Source organism: Lepidochelys kempii, chromosome 14 (assembly GCF_965140285.1).
Source record: "Lepidochelys kempii isolate rLepKem1 chromosome 14, rLepKem1.hap1, whole genome shotgun sequence".
Lineage (NCBI taxonomy): Eukaryota > Metazoa > Chordata > Testudines > Cheloniidae > Lepidochelys > Lepidochelys kempii.
This window is the reverse complement of record NC_136393.1, coordinates 50,133,767-50,157,436: the sequence shown is the minus strand read 5'-3', so window position 1 is coordinate 50,157,436 and position 23,670 is coordinate 50,133,767. Positions and strand designations below refer to the sequence as shown.

The 23,670-nt window shown below is 68.4% G+C and overlaps 3 protein-coding genes and 1 pseudogene across 4 annotated transcripts in view; all 4 read right to left on the bottom strand.

Annotated features, from left to right (window-relative positions):
* Positions 1 to 913, bottom strand: part of LOC144929274 (neurogenic locus notch homolog protein 4-like) — a 1,132-nt pseudogene extending 219 nt beyond the window's left edge. Inside the window, exons 1-2 of the transcript XR_013634537.1 lie at positions 508 to 913; positions 9 to 121 (exon numbers count right to left, since the gene is read on the bottom strand). The product of XR_013634537.1 is annotated as a neurogenic locus notch homolog protein 4-like (transcript). The remainder of the gene's footprint in view (positions 1 to 8; positions 122 to 507) is intronic.
* Positions 827 to 2,666, bottom strand: LOC144929273 (uncharacterized). The gene is made up of 8 exons (XM_078848391.1): positions 2,644 to 2,666; positions 2,522 to 2,561; positions 2,165 to 2,253; positions 1,899 to 2,052; positions 1,493 to 1,675; positions 1,242 to 1,381; positions 1,047 to 1,149; positions 827 to 936 (listed from the first exon to the last, which is right to left on the bottom strand). The coding sequence occupies exons 1-7, from the start codon at positions 2,664 to 2,666 to the stop codon at positions 1,137 to 1,139; spliced, it is 642 nt and encodes a 213-aa protein (XP_078704517.1). The 3' UTR covers positions 827 to 936; positions 1,047 to 1,136.
* On the bottom strand, positions 2,586 to 15,364 carry LOC144929373 (neurogenic locus notch homolog protein 4-like). The gene is given in 14 exon segments (XM_078848718.1): positions 2,586 to 2,671; positions 3,332 to 3,476; positions 3,552 to 3,750; positions 4,154 to 4,453; positions 5,512 to 5,667; positions 6,461 to 6,526; positions 6,529 to 6,693; positions 7,091 to 7,106; positions 7,108 to 7,214; positions 7,729 to 7,993; positions 7,995 to 8,068; positions 9,229 to 9,497; positions 9,613 to 9,688; positions 15,179 to 15,364. Coding segments are annotated over 14 exon segments (1,884 nt in total). The 5' UTR covers positions 15,219 to 15,364; the 3' UTR covers positions 2,586 to 2,665.
* Positions 15,365 to 15,457: 93 nt separating this feature from the next.
* ATF6B (activating transcription factor 6 beta) lies at positions 15,458 to 22,606 on the bottom strand. The gene is given in 18 exon segments (XM_078848717.1): positions 15,458 to 16,232; positions 16,235 to 16,378; positions 16,381 to 16,398; positions 17,164 to 17,248; positions 17,502 to 17,613; positions 17,729 to 17,799; positions 18,038 to 18,125; positions 18,400 to 18,507; positions 18,583 to 18,747; positions 18,982 to 19,073; positions 20,106 to 20,291; positions 20,537 to 20,724; positions 20,847 to 21,023; positions 21,170 to 21,311; positions 21,408 to 21,499; positions 21,704 to 21,785; positions 21,993 to 22,069; positions 22,474 to 22,606. Coding segments are annotated over 18 exon segments (2,094 nt in total). The 5' UTR covers positions 22,559 to 22,606; the 3' UTR covers positions 15,458 to 16,050.
* Between the last annotated feature and the right edge of the window lie 1,064 nt (positions 22,607 to 23,670).

The window sequence follows — 23,670 nt, the reverse complement described above, 5'->3', positions numbered from 1 at the left end:
GGCGGCGCCCTGCCCCCCCGGGGCGCAGTCCCCCCCGTCCCAGCCGCACTGGGGGGACAGGCAGCCCCGGTCGCAGTGTCCGTTGGCAAAATGGTCGTGGCAGTAGCGGGCGTAGGCCGGGCTGGGGGCAGAGACACGGGTTGGGGGGTACCCTGGAGAGCCCCCTGGATCCTCCCAGATTCCCCCCTAATCCACCCTCCACAGCCCCCCCCCCGGTCACACCTGGAGACACCCCTGAACCTCCAATCACCCTCATAGCCCCCCAGATCCCCCACACAGATCCCCAATGTTCCCCCACCCTGCAGCCCCCCAATGCCCCCCAAAATCCACCCACTCCCCAGACCCCCCTATGAGACCCCCCCATCCCAGACCCCCAAATGCCCACCCCACCAGCGAGTCCTAGCTCAGAGCCGGCGTCCCTGTGGGGGCCAGGCCCCTGCCCCATTCCCGCCCCCTGAGCCAGCAGGTCCTGCCCTGGCCCGGTGCCCCCCCGGACGCCCCCCTCACCTGCAGGTGGCCGGGGGCCGGCAGTCGTACCCGTCGAAGAGACAGGCCTCGCTGTCGCACGGGGGCTGGCAGCGCCCGTCGCGGAAGCCCGCTGGCACAGCTCCGGTGCCGGGCACCCTGCCCAGGGGTCCAGCACCCCCAGCGAGCAGTCGCCCCCGTCCCAGGCGCTGGAGGGGGAGCTGCAGGCTGGGTGGCAGACGCCGTCCCCCGCCAGCTCTCTGCAGGGCTCCCCCCGCCCAGGCGGGGGGCAGGCCGAGCTGCCGGGGGGGCAGGGAGACGGGGGGCGGGGCTGGAGGCAGTCAGGGCCCCCGTAGCCCCCTGGGCAGAGGCAGCGGGACCAGCCGGGTGCTGGACACACACCCCTTCGTGGTGGCAGTAGTGGGATCCGCAGGGGGGCAGCTGGAGGTCACAGGTGGCACCGCTGTAACCCTGGGGGGGCGCAGAAAGGAGGTGGGGGTCAGATGGATAATGAGGAAAGGGACCCAGGCGTCCGGGTAAGGGAGAGTGGGGAAAGGACCCAGGAGTCCGGGGGAGCTCACCGGAGGGCAGCGACAGGTGAAGTTGGACGGGGTGCTGCCCGTCTCAGCGCAGGTCCCCCCATTGGCACATGGCAGCTGTCAATCACTGACTCACACCTGGACCCTGGCAGGGGGGCACGGGAGGGTTAGAACAGGCCCTCTCAGTGCCCCCCCACCCCCAACAGCCCCTCCCCCATCCTGCCCTCGCCCCCTTACCGTGAGTGCCAGGGGGGCAGGCCGCAGTGGGGGCCGGCGGGGCGCTGGCTGCAGGTGCCCCCGTTCTGGCAGGGCTGGGGCTGGCAGGGGCCCCCCGGCACCGGCTCGGAGCAGTTCACCCCACGCTGCCCAGGCAGGCACTGCAGTGGGGGGAGAGGCCGGGGGTCAGCCAGGCTGGGTCCCCCACCTCCCCAGGGCAGGGCGAGGGACCCGGCATCCGGGCAGGGACCCCGGTGTCCGGGGGAGCTCACCTGGCAGACGTAGCCCCCGGGCCGGGCCAGGCAGGTGGCCCCATGTTCACAGGGGTCCGGTTGGCACCGATCGGCCTCCTCGCGGCAGGATGGGCCGCCCCAGCCTGGGGGACAGGCACAGCGTGGGGTCCCCCCCCGTCCACGCAGCGCCCCCATTCCCGCACAGATCCTCCAGCCGCACCCCTGGGAGCGGAGCAGGGCAATGAGCCCCCAGACGGAGCTGCCCCCCACAGGGCCCCCCCTTTGCCCCCCACTGTCCCCACCCCTCCCCATGTTCCTGCTATCCCACTCCCCCTGGCATCCCCTACTCCCCCTCCCCCACTACCCCCATTTCTTCTCCTTGAACCCCAGACCTCCTGCCCCCCACTCCTCCCCCCACTCTCCCTCCCCACCCACCCGTAGGCACCTCGTCTCTGGGCGGCCGCCTGGCAGGGGCTCTGCGGCTCCTGGCATAGGGGACCCCCCCAGGCTGGGGGGCAGCGGCAGCGGGGTGGGGAAGGGCCGCCCAGCTGGCAGCGCCCCCCGTTCTGGCATGGGGGGCAGCGGGGGGGCAGCGGCGTCTGGGGGAGAGAGAGACCGTCAGGGAGAACCCCCAGCCCCGCAGAGGGGAGACCCTGTACCCCCCTCCCCTGCCTCCTCCCCCCAGTTTGTGCCCCGCCCCGTGGCCCTCACCTGGCAGCGCTCCCCACTGAACCCCGGGGGGCAGAGGCAGGTGAAGGCTCCGGCCCCATCCAGGCAGGACCCGCCGTTCCTGCAGGGATCTGGGGGAGAGATGGGGTCAGCGCCACGAGCCCCACACGGTGCCCCACGCCCCCGGCCCCCCAGCCCTGAGACCCCCCACCCCCTGCCAGTACAAGCCTCCCTGACCCCCACCCCCAAGACCCCCCACCCTCTTGGCCCCACCCCCTGCCAGTACAAGCCTCCCTGACCCCCACCCCCAAGACCCCCCTCCCCCTTGGCCCCACCCCCCAGTCCTGAGACCGCCCCCGTCCCTTGCCCCCCCAGTATCAGCCCACCCCCCCCACTCACTGGGACGCACTGGTCCAGGTCGCTCTCACAACGCTCCCCGCTGAACCCGGGGGGCAGAGGCAGAGGTATCCAGCGGGGCTGTTCTGGCAGGTGCCCCCATTCTGACACGGCCCCCCCGGCACCTGTCCAGCTCCTCCTCGCACATCACACCTGGGGGGCAGAGACAGTGGGGGGCCCAGGCTGGGTTAGCAGGGCTGCGGGTCAGGAGGGGGGGCACCAGCAGGGCTGGGGGGGGCTGCGGGTCGGGAGGGGGGGCACCGGCGGGGCTGAGGGGGGGCTGCATGTTGGGGGGGGCACCGGCAGGGCTGAGGGGGGGCGGGTCAGGAGGGGGGGCACCGGCGGGGCTGGGGGGGGGCTGCGTGTTGGGGGGCACCGGCAGGGCTGGGGGGGGCAGGTCAGGAGGGGAGCCACCGCGGGGTTGGGGGGGCTGCATGTCAGGGGGGGCACCGGCAGGGCTGGGGGGGGATGCGGGTCAGGAGTGGGGGCACTGGTGGGGCTGAGGGGGGGCTACGTGTCAGGGGGGCACTGGCAGGGCTGGGGGGGGCTGCGAGTCGGGAGGAAGGGCACCGGTGGGGCTGAGGGGGGGCTGCGTGTCGGGGGGGCACCGGCAGGGCTGGGGGGGGCTGCGGGTCGGGAGGGGGGGCACCGGCGGGGCTGAGGGGGGGCTGCGTGTCGGGGGGGCACCGGCAGGGCTGGGGGGGGCTGCAGGTCTGGAGGGGGGGCACCGGCGGGGCTGAGGGGGGGCTGCGTGTCGGGAGGGGGGGCACCGGCAGGGCTGGGGGGGTCAGGTCAGGAGGGGGGCACCGTTACCTGTGAACCCCTGGGGGCAGGTGCAGTTGTAGCCGGGGGCTGGGGCTGGCAGGTGGCCCCCGGGGGGCAGGGCCCCGAACTGCAGGGGTCGATCTCGGCCGAGCAGTCCTGGCCCGTCCAGCCGGGGGCGCAGACGCACAGAGACCTGCGTGGGGCAGGGGGGCAGGCTCAGTCTGAGCTCCGGCCCCCCCCCGCCCCCCGCCCCCCGGCCCCCCCTTACCCCTGCGGGTGGCTGTGGCAGGTGCCCTGGGCGCAGGGCCGCTGGCTGCAGGCGTCGCTCCAGGGGGCGCAGTCGGGGCCCGTGGAGCCCGGGGGGCAGAGGCAGGAGAAGCCGCCCGCGACCTCCAGGCAGGTGCCCCCCGGGCAGGGGTCACTGGCGCAGGCTCCCAGCTCCTCCAGGCAGCGCGGCCCCTCGAACCCTGGGGCAACTGTGGGGTCAGGGAGGTTCCTACCCATTCCCTCCAGCCCCTCTCCCATGTCCCCCAGGGGAGTCGCCCAAATCTGCCCCCCATGCCAGAGTCCCCTGCCCCACTTCTAATGTCCCCCAACAGAGACAGATCCCCCAAATCCCAGTCCATGACCAGCCCCCCAATTCCTGGCCCATGCCCAGCCCCCCCGAGACAGCCCCCAGCCTCGCAATTCCCAATCCATGCTCAGCCCCCTGAGACAGCCCCCCAAATCCCCCGTCTATGCCCAGCCCCCCCGAGACAGCTCCCAGCCCCCCAAATCCTGGTCAATACCCAGCCCCGCCATGACGGCCCCCAGCCTCCCCCCGATCCCGGTCCATGGCCAGTCCCCGCTGGGCCCCTCGGGGCGTCTCACCGGGGGGGCAGAGGCAGCGGAAGGCCCCCGCCCCGGCCTGGCAGCGCCCCCCGTTCCCACAGGGGTGACTGGCGCAGGCGTCCACCTCTCGCTCGCACGTGGGCCCCTCGAAGCCGGGGGGGCAGAGGCACTGGAAGTGGCCCAGCAGGTCCAGGCAGGGCGCCCCCCGCTGGCAGGGCTGGGTCAGGCACTCGTTCAGGTCGTCTTCGCACCGGGGGCCCGTGTAGCCGGCCGGGCAGCGGCACCGGAAGGAGCCCACGGCGTTCTCACAGCGCCCCCCGTGCTCGCACGGCTCCGCCCCTGCGGGAGGGGCAGGGCAGGGGGCTGGACTCGGGGGGCCGACCCGGCGACGCCACGCGAGGAACCCGCCCGGACTGGGGGGGGCCACGCACGGGGGGGCCAGGCACCGACACGCGATGAACACGCCCGGACCCGGGGGGTGTGACGAAGAGGGACTGTTCTTAATGTTTCCTCTGAATCGTGTGGGGGTGCCTCAGTTTCCCCTAGGCAGTTCTTAAGTCTCTAGGGGGTGGGGTAAGGGTGTATGATCATTGCAGAGCCCTAGAGGGCAGGTGTGTGCAGGGGTCTGGACACAGAGAATGGCCGACACCCTGTTTCCGGGCCACGGATGACCTGGGCCCTTCCCCCTGCAAGGTGAGAGCTGAAGGGTTGGAGAACAAAGGAATCAGGTGCCCTCCTGGCCCGGGAAAGGGACAAAGCCCAGAGGAGGAGGGGCTGGAGGGAGTTTCAGTTTGGGGCTGGCTGGGACATGGAGTGAAGGGCAGACGGGGTTGTCTGGCTCACTGTCCCCCAAAATGGACCCAGCTGAGGGGTCCTGTTCTCTGCACCTGCAAGCTCTGTGTTAGACCATGTCCCTGTCGTCTAATAAACCTTCTGTTTCCCCGGCTGGCTGAGAGTCCCGTCTGACTGCGGAGTTGGGGGGCAGGACGCTCTGGCCCCCCAGGACCCCGCCCGGGCGGACTCGCTGGGGGAAGTGCAGGGAGGGGCAGAGGAGGCTGGAGGCTCCGGGTCAGACCCAGGACGGGGGAAGCCGGGGGAGCTGTGTGTCCTGGGGACAGGCTGCGCCCAGAGAGGGGGCTCCCCTGGAGTCCTGCCCGGCTCCGCGGGGGACCCCGGGACCCGGGGCAGCGGCAGAGCCGGGGGGCTGCGGGTCAGGAGTGAGGGGCAGTTCCCGAGCACGGCCCGGTGCCCCCGTCGCACGCACAGACACACGCGATGGGGCGTAAGCGTGCAAAGGGGAGACAAGGCCCGTGCCCGGCCCCCGCGCTCAGCGAGAGCCAGCGGCCCCCCGCAGCGCACCGGCCCCCCCGGCCCCGGCCCCCCCGGCCCCCACGCACCCCTCTGGCACTCGTCCAGGTCCTGCCGGCAGGTGGGCCCGGTGTAGCCCGGCTGGCACACGCAGACGGCCGAGCCCGTCAGGGGGTTGGTGTCGCACGAGGCCTCCGCGTGGCAGGGGCTGCTCAGGCAGGCGTCCCTCAGGTGGCACAGGAGCCCTGGGGGCATGGGGCGGGGTGAGAGACGCCCCCACCCAGAGCCAGCCGCACCCCGATCGGGGCCGGCGCCCCCCAGGGGCCAGGCCCCGGCCCCCTGCCCCAGCCAGTCCCCTCCGTGGGGCCGGGGGGAGCTGGCACCCCCGACAGGGGCCAGGGCCCTGCCCCGTTCCCCGCCCCCCTGAGCCAGCCAGTCCCAGGCCCCTGCCCCATCCCCCGCCCCAGCCAGTCCCCGCCCTGGGGCCGGGGGGAGCCGGCGCCCCCCACAGGGGCCAGGCCCCGGCCCCCGCCCCCCTGAGCTAGTCAGTCCCCGCCCTGGGGCCGGGGGAGGAACCAGCGCCCCCAACAGGGGCCAGGGCCCTACCCCGTTCCTCGCCCCCCTGCCCTAGCCAGTCCCCGCCCTGGAGCCGGGGGGAGCCGGTGCCCCCCACAGGGGCCAGGCCCCTGCCCCATTCCCCCCCCCCGCCCCATCCAGTCCCCGCCCTGGGGCCGGGGGGAGCCGGCGCCCCCCACAGGGGCCAGGCCCCTGCCCCGTTCTCCGCCCCCCTGAGCCAGTCAGTCCCCGCCCTGGGGCCGGGGGGGGGAACCAGCGCCCCCAACAGGGGCCAGGGCCCTACCCCGTTCCTTGCCCCCCTGCCCCAGCCAGTCCCCGCCCTGGGGCCGGGGGGCAATCGGCGCCCCCACAGGGGCCAGGCCCCGGCCCCATTCCCCCCCCCCATCCAGTCCCCGCCCTGGGGCCGGGGGGAGCCGGCGCCCCCCACAGGGGCCAGTCCCCGGCCCCGTTCCCCGGCCCCACCTGTGCGCCCCGGGGGGCACTGGCAGAGGAAGGTGCCCACGCGGTCCAGGCAGGTGGCCCCGGGTGGCAGGTGGCCGAGACGCAGTCGTCCACGTTGTGGCTGCAGCTGGCCCCCGACCAGCCGTTGACGCAGACGCAGCGGAAACCCCCGGGCAGGTTGTGGCAGGTGCCGCCGTGGTGGCAGGGGGGGGCCCGCGCCAGGCACTCGTCCTCGTCCCCCGAGCAGTCCCAGCCTGTGGGGCAGGGCGTCAGGACGCCGGGGTTCCCTCCCAGCCCCACCAGGGGAGGGGGGCCTAGGGGTTAGAGTGGGGGCAGGGGGGAGCCAGGACGCCTGGGTTCTCTCCCTGGCTCTGGGGGAGGAGTGGGGCCTGGTGCTTAGAGCGGGGGGCGGAAGGGGGCTGGGAGCCAGGACGCCTGGGTTCTCTCCCTGGCTCTGGGAAAGGAGTGGGGCCTGGTGCTTAGAGCGGGGGGGGGGGGGCGGAAGGGGGCTGGGAGCCAGGACACCTGGGTTCTCTCCCTGGCTCTGGGAGAGGAGTGGGGCCTGGTGCTTAGAGCGGGGGGGGGGGAGGGGGCTGGGAGCCAGGACGTCTGGGTTCTGTCCCCAGTAAGGGCTGTGGGGGGCCTACTCACCCGTCCAGCCCGGGGGGGCAGAGGCAGGAGTACGTCCCCACCCCGTCCTGGCAGGCCCCCCCGTTCCGGCAGTGATGCCCCATGCAGTCGTCGGGGTTCACCTCGCACCGTGGCCCCGTGTACCCTGGGGGGACAGAAAGACGCCCCCGGGGGGGTAATTCGGCCACAGTCGCTCCCCCGCAGCGGGCGGCCATGTTGGGACCCAGGTGGAGGGGCTGGGGAGGTCGGCCACCTTGGAGACTGGCCTCTGGGGGAGCCTGCTGACCCCCCTCCGAGTCCCCCCCATTCCCAGTGCCCCCAGGAAAGGGTCTGGTTCCAATGAGCCCCCTCCCATACCGGCCCCACGGCCATAACAGCCAGAAACAGGGGGCCAAACCTGGGGGGGGCCAGTGGGGGGGGCCCCTGGCGGCCATCTTGACTGGCGGCCCCCGACCCACCGTCCCCTGCCTGACCCCCAACCCCAGCCCAGCCCCACCCTCTACCCAGCCCCCGCCCCACCGCCCCCTGCCCAGCCCCCGCCCCACCGCCCCCTGCCCAGCCCCCACCCCACTGCCCCCTGGCCCAGCCCAGCCCCCGCCACCTACCCCAGCCCCGGCCCCCACCCCCACCCCCAGCCCCTCCCCCGGCCCGGCCCCCACCTGGCGGGCACAGGCAGGCGTGGTAGCCGCCGGGCAGGGGGTGGCAGGCCCCGCCGTGCAGACACAGCCCGGCGGGGCAGGGCCCGGCGCGGAGCTGGCAGCGGGGGCCGGAGACGCCGGGGGGGCAGAGGCAGCGGAAGGAGCCCAGGCTGTTGAGGCAGGTGCCCCCGTTGGCGCAGGGCCCGGGGTCCCGGTAGCACTCGTTGACGTCGTGCTGGCAGGCGTGGCCGTCGAAGCCGGGCCGGCATCGGCACACGATGTGCGGGGTAGGTGAGCAGGCAGGTGCCCCCGTTGGCGCAGGGGTTGGTGGGGCAGAAATCCATCAGCTGGCAGTTCTCACCTGGACGGGGCCCCGCGTCAGAGCCGGGGGAGAACCCAGGAGTCCGGGCTCCCAGCCCCCCGGCTCCAACCCACCAGGCCTCGCTCCCCTCCCAGAGCCAGCAGAGAACCCAGGAGTCCAGGCTCCCGGCCCCCCTGCTCTAACCCACCCTCCCCCCACTCCCCTCCCCGAGCTGGGGAGAGAACCCAGGAGTCCGGGCTCCCAGCTCCCCTGCTCCAACCCACCACCCTCGCTCCCCTCCCAGAGCCGGGGAGAGAACCCAGTGTGACGAAGTGGGACTGTTCTTAATGTTTCCTCCGAATATTGTGGGGTGCCTCAGTTTCCCCTAGGCAGTTCTAAGTATCTAGGGGGTGGGGTAAGGGTGTATGATCGTTGCAGAGCCCTAGAGGGCAGGTGTGTGCAGGGGTCTGGACACAGAGAATGGCCGACACCCTGTTTCCTGGCACCTGATGGCCTGGGCCCTTCCCCCCTGCAAGGTGAGAGCTAAAGGGCTGGGGAACAAAGGAATCCGGTGACCACCTGGCCCGGGAAAGAGACAAAGCCCAGAGGAGGAGGGGCTGGAGGGAGTTTCAGTTTGGGGCTGGCTGGGACATGGAGTGAAGTGCAGACGGGGTTGTCTGGCTCACTGCCCCCCAAAATGGACCCAGCTGAGGGGTCCTGTTCTCTGCACCTGCAAGCTCTGTGTTAGACCATGTTCCTGTCGTCTAATAAACCTTCTGTTTTGCTGGCTGGCTGAGAGTCCCATCTGACTGCGGAGTTGGGGGGCAGGACCCTCTGGCCCCCCCAGGACCCCGCCTGGATGGACTCGCTGGGGGAAGCGCACGGAGGGGCAGAGGAGGCTGAATGCTCCGAGGTCAGACCCAGGAAGGTGGAAGCCAGGTGAGCTGTGTGTCCTGAAGACAGGCTGCTCACAGGAAGGCGACTGCCCCAGAGTCCTGCCACGGCTTCATGGGGAGCAGTTCCAGAGCATCGCCCAGGGACTCCGTGACACCAGGAGTCCTGGCTCCCAGCCCCCCTGCTCTAACCCACCAGGCCACACTCCTCTCCCAGAGCTGGGGAGAGAACCCAGGAGTCCTGGCTCCAGGCCCCCCTGCTCTAACCCACTAGCCCCCACTCCCCTCCCAGAGCCGGGGGAAGAACCCAGGCGTCCGGGCACCTACCTGTCCATCCTTCCATGCACAAGCACCGGTACTGGGCGCTGGGCAGGCGCTGGCAGGTGCCACGTTTCTGGCAGGGCGAGGGGAAGCAGGGGTCGTCCACGGCCCCCTGGCACTCGTCCCCGGTGAACCCTGGGGGGCAGAAGCAGGTGTAGGTGGGGGGCGCCGAGGGGTGGAAGAGCCGGGGGAAGCAGGTGCCCCCATTCCAGCAGCGCCCGGGGCGGCACGGGTCCTGGAACTGGCATGACTCCCCCACAAAGGTGGGGGGGCACCTAGGGAGACAGAACCCAGGAGTTCGGTGATGAGGGAGGATGCTCAGCCCCCCAATTTTCCCTCTCCCCAAAACCCACCAATCAGCTCCCTCCCTCTGGGGTCCCCTGAACTCACAGGCAGGAGTGGCTCCCATCGGGGTGTGCCAGGCAGGTGCCCCCATTCGTGCAGGGATCCCGGGCGCAGGTCAGACCTGGGTGGGGGGTGGACAGGCAGACAGGGGGGTCAGATCACCCACAGACACAGAGACCCCATCTCCCCGGCCCTCCACCCCTACCCCAGAGCCCCGCCTGTACCTTGCCTGGGGTCCTTATCGCAAGATAATCCCCCAGTACAGACGCCCCCATCCCGGGATAAAGCAGCCTATCCCCCTTTAGCTCCTGCCCCCCAAGACGGGGGAATCTCCTCTCCAGCACAATCCCAGACCGGGGCCCAATGGGGACGGTACCAGCCGGCCCCACCATGGGCACAGAGAACCCAGGAGTCCTGCCAGGCAGGGGGGCAGCTGCCCGGAGGGGGGGTCAAGCCTTTCTGTGAATTGCGTTTCCAGTTGTAGATGGGATGAACTGGTGGAATATTGGCTGTGACGTAGCCCAGGACAGCGTCCGGCTGGGTGCGTTTCTCGTATCTCGCACGCCACGGGGCCGAGCGCGGAACTCGCGGCGTTTACCGGAGGGTTGCAAGGTCGTCGTACCCAGGACACGGCCACATGAAAACAGCCCTGGGGTTTATACAGCCGTGGCACCCTCTACTGAAATAGTATCGAGAGATTCCTGTGTAAAGACGCCGTGAGATCGCTTTAATATTGTAATATGAACCTTGTTTGAAACGTAATTGTACACACACACTGTATTGCCCTATGGTATACAGCGAATAGTCGGGTCAGTATTTTAGGGTATCGGCCACAGTCCTCACCCGAATAGATACACCGATGCGGCGTTATCGAGCTATCAGCGTCGATATGGTATCAGGGTCACATGGAGACGACACGAATATTCAAATTGGTACGACTACATCGCATGGACTGTCAAATATAGAATTTTAAAATGATAGAATCACAGACTATCAGGGTTTGGAGGGACCCCAGGAAGGTCATCTCCTCCCACCCCCTGCTCAAAGCAGGACCAGTCCCCAGTGTTTGCCCCAGATCCCTAAATGGCCCCCTCAAGGATTGAACTCGCAACCCTGGGTTTAGCAGGCCAATGCTCAAACCACTGAGCTATTCTATTTCGATATATTTTACTTGTGGAACAGTTATTCCATTTAATATTTGTTCGAACAGACAGTAAGTATAATAGTCTATTCAATATTTTAAAATACAAATACACACACATGGGATGCAGCCGATGCAGCGAGCTGTAGCCCACGAAAGCGGATGCTCAGATAAATGGGTTCGTCTCTAAGGTGCCACGAGTCCTCCTGCTCTTTTTGCGGATACAGACTCACAGGGCTGCTGCTCTGACACCTGAGAGCTGTCAGGCCAGCGTAGCGAGACGCTGGCTCGTTTACACGGCTGCTAGCAGTGGCGGTCTCTAGACCGCATAAACCAAAGCGAAGTGACGCCCCGTGAGCACAGGGACACGACACGGTTTTCCCCGAGCGAAAGGAGCAGTTGGAAACAGCCTGCCAGGCCTTTCCTGGCCGCCACGGCCCTGCCCCCAACCCCCATCCCATCCCCAGCGTTTGCGTTTCGAGGAATCTGCTTTTCTGTTCCCCAGCTGCAGCCCAAAGCCAGGGGAGCGTGAGCGGTCACAACCCCATGGGCCCATTAGTGCATCGAGTCTGACCTGCTGTACGGCCCAGGCCTGAGAACGCCCCCCTGCTGCCCCCCCCACAGACACACACAGCCCCCAAACCAACGCCAGCTCCTTGGGCACAGGGCTGGCTGCGAGCAGGCGCGGGGGATTTCGCAGCCAGGAACTCACCTGGGAAACAGGACTTGGTGACATTTCTTCTCCTGGAAACCACCCAAGGATTTGGCCACCGCTGGGCCGCCCCCCACACTTGCAAAAGGCCCCTTTATCCTGGGACAAGGGTCCCACACGTGCAACTGTCCCAGGAGAGCAAAACTGGGAGGCCACGTGAGGACAAGGGACAAGGCCAGAGTTTAGCTGCCGGACACGGTCCTTTGCCTCCGGCCCGTGTTGCCAGCATCCATTGCCCCCCTGGCACCTCCTCAAAACCCACCCCATGCTCGGGAGAAGCGCCCCAGGTGTTCCCAGGATTGCCCCTCGCCTGGGCAGCTGGGAAAGGCGCCCAGGTGCTCAGCGCATGGCCAGCAGCCTGGCTCCAGGGGCTCAGGATCAGCCTGGATGTCCCGGGATTTGGTCCCTCGAGGTGGCAGCTCTCACCATCCGACGGGGGGGGGGGGGCCCCCACAGGTACCATGACCCAGCATTAGAACAGCACTTTAATAACACAAGGAGGTCTGGCTCCCGGGACTCAGCCACTGGCCAAGTCACTCCTCTGTGCCTCAGTTTCCCCACCTGGAGACTGGGTAGAATGAGCCCCACTTCCATTATAAAGTGCTCGGAGCTGTATGGACAGAGATCCCTGGTGCTTTACAAAGGTCGGCAGCATCTTAATCCCCATTGCCCAGATGGGGAAATTGAGGCACAGGGTGGGGAAAGGGAATTTACCAAGGTCACCCAGCAGGGCAGTGGCAGAGCTGGGGATGGAACCCAGGAGTCCTGGCTCCCAGCCCCTCCCCACAGCTCTAACCCACCAGCCCCCACTCCCCTCCCAGAGCCAGGAGAGAACCCAGGACTCCTGACACCCTGGGCACTCCAGCCCCCCTTAATTAAACAGCACTAATTACCCCCCCCCATTGCCTTTAATCCTCTTGCTGCCCCCAGCACCCATTACCTGGCATCAGTTTCCCCCTCCCTCGCCCCGCTTGGCACCGGCTCCCTCTGTCCATTAATTAACCTCAGTTCCTTCATCGCTATTAATTCCCTCACCCCCCTCCCCGCCCGTGCAATCAAATTCCCACCCATCAGTTCTTTCATTTGCATTCAGTAATTGGCAATAATTGCAGGCGGGCACACGGGCACACCGCGCCCTGCCGCTACTGGGCACCGATTCCACCCCCTGCTCACGAACGGGCACCAATTATCCTCCCCCCAGAGCCTTTATTGATCCAATCCGGCATCAGCCTGGGCCTAATCTCCCCCCTCCCCACCCAACACCCTCACTCCCCCGCCCGCATCCCGCCCCCCCCAGTTCCTGTTGTTTTCCTGTTGTTCCGGACTCTGTGACTCTGTCCCGGCGGCATCCGGCCCTCGGGAGGGGTTCCGGGGGGGGCGGCGCTGAGCGTGAGAATCAGTCGGGCGGGGGGGGGAACCGACGCCCCCACTACACACACATGCGGTGCCAGCCGGGTACCCCCCCACACACACACACACAGAGTGCCAGCCGGGTACCCCCCCCACACACACACACAGAGTGCCAGCCGGGTACCCCCCCCACACACACAGAGTGACAGCCGGGTACCCCCCACACACACACACAGAGTGCCAGCCAGGTACCCCCCCCCCACACACACACACAGAGTGCCAGCCGGGTACCCCCCCACACACACACAGAGTGACAGCCGGGTACCCCCCCCACACACACACAGAGTGCCAGCCAGGTACCCCCCACACACACACACACACAGAGTGCCAGCCGGGTACCCCCCCACACACACACAGAGTGCCAGCCGGGTACCCCCCCCACACACACACACACAGTGCCAGCCGGGTACCCCCCCACACACACACACAGAGTGCCAGCCGGGTACCCCCACACACACACACACAGAGTGCCAGCCGGGTACCCCCCCCCCACACACACACACAGAGTGCCAGCCGGGTACCCCCCCCCACACACACACACAGAGTGCCAGCCGGGTACCCCCCACACACACACACACAGAGTGCCAGCCGGGTACCCCCCCACACACACACACACACAGAGTGCCAGCCGGGTACCCCCACACACACACACAGAGTGCCAGCCGGGTACCCCCCCCCCCACACACACACACAGAGTGCCAGCCAGGTACCCCCCCCCCACACACACACACAGAGTGCCAGCCGGGTACCCCCCCACACACACACAGAGTGACAGCCGGGTACCCCCCCCACACACACACAGAGTGCCAGCCGGGTACCCCCCCCCACACACACACACACAGAGTGCCAGCCGGGTACCCCACAACACACACACACAGAGTGCCAGCCGGGTACCCCCCCACACACACACACACAGAGTGCCAGCCGGGTACCCCCCCACACACACACACACAGTGCCAGCCGGGTACCCCCCCACACACACACAGAGTGACAGCCGGGTACCCCCCCCACACACACACAGAGTGCCAGCCGGGTACCCCCCCCCCACACACACACAGAGTGACAGCCGGGTACCCCCCCACACACACACCATGCCAGCCGGGAACCCCCCCCACACACACACACAGAGTGCCAGCCGGGTACCCCCCACACACACACACACACAGAGTGCCAGCCGGGTACCCCCCCACACACACACCATGCCAGCCAGGTACACCAGGTACACCCCCCCACACACACACACACAGAGTGCCAGCCAGGTACCCCCCACACACACACACACACAGAGTGCCAGCCGGGTACCCCCCCACACACACACACAGAGTGCCAGCCGGGTACCCCCCACACACACACACACAGAGTGCCAGCCAGGTACCCCCCCACACACACACACACAGAGTGCCAGCCGGGTACCCCCCCACACACACACAGAGTGCCAGCCAGGTACCCCCCCACACACACACACACACAGAGTGCCAGCCGGGTACCCCCCCCCCCACACACACACACAGAGTGCCAGCCGGGTACCCCCACACACACACACACAGAGTGCAGCCGGGTACCCCCCACACACACACACACACAGAGTGCCAGCCGGGTACCCCCCCCCACACACACACACAGTGCCAGCCGGGTACCCCCCCACACACACACACAGAGTGCCAGCCGGGTACCCCCCCACACACACACACACAGAGTGACAGCCGGGTACCCCCCCACACACACACAGAGTGCCAGCCGGGTACCCCCCCACACACACACACAGAGTGACAGCCGGGTACCCCCCCACACACACACCATGCCAGCCGGGAACCCCCCCCCCACACACAGAGTGCCAGCCGGGTACCCCCCCCCCCCACACACACACAGAGTGCCAGCCGGGTACCCCCACACACACACACACAGAGTGCCAGCCGGGTACCCCCCACACACACACAGAGTGACAGCCGGGTACCCCCCACACACACACACAGAGTGCCAGCCGGGTACCCCCCCCACACACACACAGAGTGCCAGCCGGGTACCCCCCCCCCCACACACACACACAGAGTGCCAGCCGGGTACCCCCCCCACACACACACACGCGGTGCCAGCCGGGTACCCCCCCCACACACACACAGAGTGCCAGCCGGGTACCCCCCCCCACACACACACAGAGTGCCAGCCGGGTACCCCCCACACACACACCATGCCAGCCAGGTACACCAGGTACACACCCACCCACACACACACAGTGATGCCAGCCAGGAACACACACACCCTCAGACACCCCCCCCCGGGTGCCAGCCGGGCCCACCCGCAGGCAGCTGGTGCCCACCAGCCAGGGGGCTCCCGGGACCCCCCCGTACCTCGGGCCAGCGGCAGCAGCAGCAGCAGCAGCGGCCCCATCCCTGAGCCCGGCGCCCGGAGCCCCCGGAGCCCCCGAGCCCGGCCCCCGCCCGGCCATTGTCCGGAGCTTCCTGAGCCCACAATGCGGGGCGGGGAGGGACCCGCCTCCTTCCTCCCCCAGCCCGACACGCCCGGGAGCCACCCTGCCCCCGCACGGGGCCCTGCCACTCCACCCCCCCTGCCAGACTGGGGGCCCCGCTGGGTTTGGGGTTCACCCCCCCAGGACAGGAGCCAGGCGGTTCACAGTCACCTCTCGCCTTTATTCATAGATGTAAAAAACGCCCCCGGGGCAGGATCCTGCTGGGGGGATCCAGAAAAGAGGGGGCCCTGTGTGAGGGAGGCACCCCAAAGGCAGGGGAGCCCCCCAATCCCTTATCACAGCCCCCTCAGTCTATAAATATCCACAGAGGATGATAGTGCAGTACGGGGGCAGGGGGGGCAGGATCACCCCCCCATGGGAATGGGGAGCACAAGGGGGGGTCGCCCCAAGGAAGGAGGGGTCCAAGCGCTGTCCCCCAGCCCATCTAGGCCAGAGGCGGGTCTCCCTCGGGGGGGGGCGGGGGGGGGAGGGAAGTGCTGTCTCATGTGGGAGGGGGTGGTCACTAAGGGGGCAGGGCTAGCCCTCACCCATGGGGGGAAGGGGCAGTGCCTGAGGGGGCGGGGCTAGGCTCCTGGGGGAGGAGGGGTTCTCTGAAAGGGGGTGGGGTTAGTGCTGCTCAGGTGGGAGGAGCTATCCAGTAGCCACTTATGGGTGTGGCCATTGCCAAGGTCGCATATCGGGGGGGGGGCAAGGCGAGCCCTAGGTAGGCACGGCTGTGACCAAGGGGCGTGGCTAACCCCAGGTGGGCGTGGCTAACCCCAGGTGGGCGTGGCCCTCGTGAGCAGCGTGGGTAGCCCCGGGTGGGCGTGGCTCCCGCAGAGGGGCATGGCTAGCCCTCGCCTGCTCCCCGAGGTAGAAGGTGCGGGGGCGCCGGGCGGAGGGCAGGGAGCGCGGGGGGCGCAGGGGGCCCCGGGCGGGCGGGCCTGCACGGAGGGCGCCTGGGTGCGGTTGTCAGGCACCGGGGGGCGGAGCAGGGAGGGCGGCACCGTGGAGCTCTTGATGTGGATCACGCGCGTGTCCATCACCTCGCAGTCGATCTGCATCATCACCTCGAAGCCCGCGACGCGTTGTAGAGGCTCTCTGGGGAGAGAGGGGGGGTCAGCCCGGCGCCGGGACCCGGCTGGCTCTGGGGCGGGGCGGGTGACACGGGGACGCGGCTGGCTCTGGGGCGGGGCGGGTGACACAGGGACCCGGCCCCGGGACGCACCTGTTTCTGGGGTGGGTGACACGGGGACCCCTCTCCTGGCACCGGGACGCGGCGGACTCTGGGGCGGGCTGGGTGACACAGGGACCCGGTTCTGGGACGCGGCTGGCTCTGGGGCGGGGCGGGTGACGCGGCTGGCTCTGGGCGGGGCGGGTAACACAGGGACCCGGCCCCGGGACACACCTGTTTCCTGGGGTGGGTGACACGGGGACCCCTCTCCTGGCACCGGGACGCGGCGGACTCTGGGGCGGGCTGGGTGACACAGGGACCCGGTTCTGGGACGCGGCTGGCTCTGGGGCGGGGCAGGTTACATGGGGACCCGGTTCTGGGACGCGGCTGGCTCTGGGGCGGGGCGGGTGACACGGGGACGCGGCTGGCTCTGGGGCGGGGCGGGTGACACGGGGACCCGGCCCCGGGACACACCTGTTTCTGGGGTGGGTGACACGGGGACCCCTCTCCTGGCACCGGGACGCGGCGGACTCTGGGGCGGGGCGGGTGACACGGGGACCCGGTTCCGGGACGCGGCTGGCTCTGGGGCCGGTGGGTGACACGGGGACCCCTCTCCTGGCACTGGGACGCGGCTGGCTCTGGGGTGGGGGCCGGTTATCATGGTTACGAAGCCCAGGGAGCCAGGACCGTACCATTCAGCGCCATGGCTGGCATCACCAGCGACATCTTGGGCCGGGTGGTTTTGTTGTGGCTGATGGCTGGGAGCAGGAGGTGATCCTGGGCCAGGAGACAGACAGACCAGAATGAGAGACAGACCAGCTGAGAGCGCCCCCTTCTGCCCCCCACCCCGCTCCCTGCAGCATGGCCCCTAGCGCTGCCCTGGGGCAATGGGGCCAGCCCTGACTGCCTGGGGAGAGCCCCCTGCTGCCCCCCACCCTGCTCCCTGCAGCATGGCCCCTAGCGCCGCCCTGGGGCAATGGGGCCAGCCCCCTGCTGCCCCCGCTGCCTGCGGCATGGCCCCCCAGCTCACCCTACGGAAGGAGACCACGTAGAACGTGTCCTCCCGCCGGTCGATGGCGTCCATGAAGTCGTGCTCCGTGCGGTCGGGGCGCTGATAGACCTGCAGCTGGCTCAGCGAGTCCCTGAAACCGGAGACGGGCGTCAGGGAACAGGGGCCTGTCCCTCCGAGGGGCGCCAGCCCCGATCCGGGCACAGGGCGGGGCCTGGCTGGCTCCGGGGGGATCTGGGGCCCCTTACCTCTCTGGGTGTTCGGGGGGGCTGGCTGGGACGTATCGCGACGGGCTGGGAGCCTTCCTCTGGGGTGACTCCTGTGGCCGAGATGGGAGAGGTCAGTGGGGGGCACCGGGGAACTCCTGCAACAGCCCAGCAAAGGCTGCCGCCTGGCACCCCCAGAGGACCCTGGGTAAAACCACCAAGGATTCTGGGTAACGCCCTGTGGCCCAGGCAGCTCCCAGCCCCCACTCCCTGCAGTCCAGACACGGATGGACTTGGCCCCTCCCCCAGTGGGTGGAGCCACCCTGGCTTGCCCCACCCCTCCAGCCTCACCTGATTGGCCCGTGCCTTGCGGGACTGCAGGGGCTTCCTGCGGTTGATCTGGTGCCGACGCACCCAGCCGCTGAGCTCGTCCGCCAGCCTGGGGGAAGAGCGGGAGGGGGAGGGTTAAAGTGGGACTCGGGGGGCCGTGCCCAGGGGGATTGTGGAATACTTTACCCACAACTCCTCACTGCAGCAGCTCTGCTACTGCCCATCCAGTGACAGTTTGCAGGGGCTTCTGGGAGAAGTTACCCACTACCCCTTACCCAGGCAGGCCCTGCCCATTGGCATACACTGGCAGCCCCCAGGGGACTGTGGGATGCGTTGCGCCCAGGCCCCAGGGGGCCCTTTCCCAGGGGCCGCTGGGCACCCACCGGAGCGACTCAGTGCGGTTAAAGTGGCGGCAGTCGGACGCCAGAAACAGCTTGTCCAGGTCCCGCAGCATCAGGTCCTTCATGCCGGAGAGAGCGGCCGTGAGGTTCCTGGGGGAGCAGAGAGCAGCGTCACCGGAGGCCCTGGGGGGCTGCGGAGGTGGGGGGAGCCCCTGGCGCCCTTACCTGAACCTGGTCTTGCTCACGCTGGTGGGGGCCAGCTCCTCCCGCGGCTCCCCCGGCTCCTCCTTCGCCGGCTGCTCCACCACACCCAGCAGGTGCCGGCGGCTCTGCCCGGCCCCCGCCCCCGGGCTGGGCGGCACCGTCTCCACGGCCTTCTGCTCGCTGATGCTGGGGGAGGAGGGAGGGGTTAGACTAAGAGAGCAGCTCCCGGGGGATGCTGGGACACGTTACCCACAATCCCCTGCAGGAAGGAGTGTGATGGGGGGTAAGAGGGCAGCTCCCGGGGGATGCTGGGACATGGTACTCACAATCCCCTGCAGCCAGGCAGTGTGATCCGGGGGCTAAGAGGGCAGCTCCCGGGGGATGCTGGGACACGGTACCCACAATCCCCTGGGGCCTCACCTGACAGGCCCGAAGTTGAAGGCGATGAAGAGCAGCACGACCATGACGCAAACGACCTTCCGGTTCCCAGGGCTGAACTTCAGCTCCCTGCTCTGGAGACGGGGCAGGGGGGTGTCAGAATGGTACGGTCCGAGCGAAACCACCCTCCCACCAACTGCTGCCTCTCCCAGCCAAAGGCAGGACTCCCCCTCTAAACCAGGCAGCCCTGATGGTATGTCCCACCAACTTCCCACCCCATATCATTAGGGTACATCCCAGCCAAAGCGTCCCCCCTACAATGTATGTCCCACTGACTCCCCTCCCTGTAAATTACTATCATAAAGGAACATCCTACCAGAAACAGACACCCCCCACACACTATAATGGAACCTCCCAGCAAGAAACAACATTTTCCTGCCCCCCCACTTACTATCATAATAGAACAGCCCACCAAAAGTTTGGTGCCCCCCCACTCTAGGTGCTAATGGAACATTCCAATGGGATGGCCTAAACTCCCCGTTTAGGAGGAATATAATGGCACTTCCCTAAAGGTTCTCAATTCCCCCCCCAGATCATAATGGAGTCTCCCAGGAGACAAGGCTAATGGAAGTCTCCAGAAAGCAATTTACCCCCCTCACATGGTGGAGCTAATGGAAAGTAGCAGGAGACTTGGCAATCCCTGCCCCTCTCAGGGACCATAACACCCCCCCGCCCCACAGATGACAATGGAATGCCCCACAAGGGGGCTGAGGTGGGGGAAAAGGATTTAGAATGTACCATTATGAACTCTACATGGGGAACAGCACCTTCCTAGGATGTACCATTATGGTCCCTACATGGGGTTCTGCTTGCTATAAGATATACCACTATGAGGGGGGGGCTATATGGGATGTACCATCATGATCATTAAATGCGGGGGGGGCACTTGCTGCTGAAATGTACCATTCTGATGTCAGGAGGGAGACTGTGGCTGCAAGAATGTACCATTATGACATGGGGAGTTGGAATGTACCATTATGCTCCCTATGGGGATCAGTTATTTCTGGGGGGGTACGCTTGGTGTTGGAATGTACCGTTGTGATCCACCGCGGCAGAGCGCAGCTCCTGCGGTGCCCTGCCCTGGCTCACCCACAGGGAGCACTCACCTCGCCCAGGACGCAGTCCAGACGGCGCCGCAGCATGGCGTTCTCCCGCCGCAGCCGCTCGTTCTCGGCCAGCGCCTCCCGCAGACGGCACTCCAGCCCCTGCAGGTACTCCTTCTTCTTCCGGCGCGACTGGCAGGCCGACTCCCGGTTCTTGATCATCCGCTGCTGGCGCTTCAGCACCTTCACCTGGGGGCAGGGGCCAGCAGAAAAGGGGGGCTGCGGGTCAGGACCGAGGGGCATGGGGAGGGTCTGGGCTAGCAGGGGCTGCAGGGCGGGAGTGTGGGGCACCAGCAGAGATGGGGTGGGCAAGGCTGGGCTAGCGAGGCCTGGGTTCGCGAGTGAGGGGCACTGGCAGAGATGGGGTGGGCAGGACTGGGCTAGCGGGGTCTGGGTTCAGGAGTGAGGGGCACCGGCCGCACTCTATCACTCACGTCAATCTCTGGGTTGCAGGGTCCGAGCTGGCTCGGGGCCGGAACGATGGTTTTGGCCTCGGGTTTGGGGGCGCTGGGCGGGAGCCTGGCCGGGGGGCCCTCCTTCCCCGGGGGCTGCAGCTTGAGGAGCCCTGAGAGCGGGAGGTGCAGGAGGTCGCTCTGGGAGATGACGACAGACGGTGCTGGGACTGCGGGGTGGGACGTCGGTCAGTGTCCAACACATGCACCAGCCCTCCCGTGCCCCAGCCCCAGGCCAGCCAATGCCTGCCCTGAGGTGCCCCCAAGAGAGGATCAGCCCCATGCCCTGTACCTGTGATTGCTGGCTTCAGGGGCTGGGGCTGGGCCCCCGGCACCGCCTGCAGTAGGATGGTGGGGCTGGGGGTGGCCACGGGCTGCACCGGGACGGTGGCCACCACCACCGGCTTTGGCTGGATGGGCGGCTTCCGGCTCAGGATCGACTCAGCTTTGATGGGAGTCACTGGCTTCCCTGCAAGAGAGTGTGATGTACTTCCCCAGCGCCCCCCCGCAGAGCCAGCCCCTCGCCCCACTCCCCTCAGCACCCCCTGCTGGCCGGGCCTGGAGTTGCCAGAGCCCCTTCCACACAGCCAGACCCCACCCTCCAGGGCTGGTTACCTGGTGTTGTCTGTGTCTCCTGTGCTGGCAGAAGGCTGATCTGCACGGTGCCAGTTGGAGGGGCCAGGACGTCACCAAACATGCAGGGTGGGGTCGGGGGGTGCTCGGCTTTCACTCCCATCACGTCGTCCGGGCTTGCGGCCTGTGGGGAGCCACAGCTCAGTGTGGGGGTCAGGTGGTACGGACAGAGCTGAGTGTGGGGGCTGGGGGCATCTCCCAGGCCAATGGGGGCACGTACCTGTCTTGGGAGGTCAGGGGTCATGGAGAGGATGGAGGAGTCTGAGCTGTGGGAGGAAGCGGGGGACACGGGTTCGGACTTCACCTGGAGGTCTGAACGGGGGAGAAGGAGGGGTTAGAAAATAGTCCTTCACAGATATCCCTCCACCCCCTATGTGCACCCGCCCCAGGGCAGTCGCATTGCACACATATATCCCTCCGCCCCCTATGTGCACCCGCCCCAGAACAGCCCCACTGCACACAGATATCCCCACACCTCATCATCTGTCCCAAATGCTGGGGGGAGGGTGGGCTCACCCGGGAAGAGGCAGGTTGCCATCTGGTCCCACGGCGGCTCTGGGGGGCTGGCGTTCATGCCCAGGTCGAAACCATCATCAAACTGCAGGAGGAAGGGGGAAGCTCGGGGTGAAGTGGGGGTCCCCTATGTACCCCCCAGGGTCCAGTCCAGCAGCCCCCAGTGTACAGAGGGCCCTGATCTGAGGGGAGCTGGTGCCCTGCTGCCCGGGGGATGGGTAGTGGGGGTGCTATGGAGCAGGCGGGTCTCTGGGGGCACCCCCAGGCAGAGCAGGGTGAGGGAAGGGCTCACCAATGCACTGGGCTCCAGGCAGGGGAAGAGGGCGGTGGGCTCCTCCCCATCATCCAGGCAGCTGTAAAGAGCCGCATCTGGGGGCGGGAAGCAAAGAGGGCAGTCAATCCCCATGCTCCAGGCCCCCCTCCCAGGCCCCCAGCCCCTCCCACTCCCCCAGGCCCCGCCCCCTCCGGCACCCAGCCCCTCCCACTCCCCCAGGCCCCGCCCCCACCGGCACCCAGCCCCTCCCACTCCCCCAGGCCCCGCCCCCTCCGGCACCCAGCCCCTCCCACTCCTCTAGGCCCCGCCCCCTCCGGCACCCAGTCCCTCCCACTCACCCAGCCCCTCCCACTCCCCCAGGCCCCGCCCCCTCCGGCACCCAGCCCCTCCCCCCTGCAGGCTCCTCCCCGCCCTGCGCACCACCAAGCGCCTGCCAGTCAGACCCCCTGGCCCAGCCCCGCCCCGCCCCTGCTCAGGCCCCTCCCACAGCCCCGCCCACCCCAGTCCTCGCTGCTCAGCAGGTTGTCGGCCAGGAACCGCCCCGAGTCCCGGAGCAGCAGCAGCTCCGGGGCCAGCGCCGCCATCTTCCCCCGGCCCCGCCCCCTCCGGCTGTCATGACAACCGCCCACCCAATCGCAGCGTCGAGCCAGCCCGCTCCAGCCAATCACCGCGCGCGGGAGGCGGGGCCCGGAAGAGATCAGCCAACGGGGAAGCGACTTCCGCTCCGGTCTTCGGGAATGGGCGTGGCCGTGGCAGCATGGCGAGAGCGGCGCACGCGCGAAATGGCGAGACGAGGGCGGGGCGCAGCACGGCGCATGCTCACAGGGCGGGAGCCTCTCACTGCGCCTGCCTGAGCTGGCGGAGCCTGAGACGCGTCTGCGGGAGTCTGGAGACAGCGCTGCGCCTGCGCGAGGTGGGGTGGGCAAGCGGTGCGTGACCAGCACTCCAAAGGGCGCAGGCGGTACGGCGCATGCGTAGCCGTGAGACACACGCGCCCACAGACCCCTCCCCGCTCCCCCCGCCATGTCCCTGCTACGCGTGCGCTGCGGCGCACTACCTGCTGGGACGTGTAGTTCCGGCCCCCCCAAAGGGGCAGTAGCGCCTCATGCCGCCGGCCGTGACCCCGCCCCCAGCCTCGTTCCCGCCTGCCCAGCCCAGAGCCGGTGCGGGAGCTGACAGCCTCCTGTGATGTCATCAACATCCCCTAGGATGACATCACCCCCCCTGTGACATCACAGTATGGCAACAGCACAAGTGGTGATGGATGGGAGCTGGTGCCCCCTAGAGGGGACAGGCCCCTGCCCCATTCCCCACCCCCTGAGACCCCAGTCCCTGCCCTGGGGCCAGGGGGGAGCCAGCATCCCCTAGAGGGGACAGGCCCCTGCCCCATTCCCCACCCCCTGAGCCCCCCAGTCCCTGCCCTGGGGCCAGGGGGGAGCCAGCATCCCCTAGAGGGGACAGGCCCCTGCCCCATTCCCCACCCCCTGAGACCCCAGTCCCTGCCCTGGGGCCAGGGGGGAGCCAGCATCCCCTAGAGGGGACAGGCCCCTGCCCCATTCCCCACCCCCTGAGCCCCCCAGTCCCTGCCCTGGGGCCAGGGGGGAGCCAGCATCCCCTAGAGGGGACAGGCCCCTGCCCCATTCCCCACCCCCTGAGCCCCCCAGTCCCTGCCCTAGGGCCAGGGGGGAGCCAGCAT

Coding starts and splice junctions, on each gene's coding strand:
- LOC144929273 (XM_078848391.1), bottom strand. CDS start 2,666: ATGTGCGAGGAGGAGCTGGACAG. Junction 2,562..2,643: donor TGCGAGGAGGAGCTGGACAG/GTGCCGGGGGGG, acceptor CCCCGGGTTCAG/CGGGGAGCGTTGTGAGAGCG. Junction 2,053..2,164: donor TCAGTGGGGAGCGCTGCCAG/GTGAGGGCCACG, acceptor TCTCTCCCCCAG/ACGCCGCTGCCCCCCCGCTG.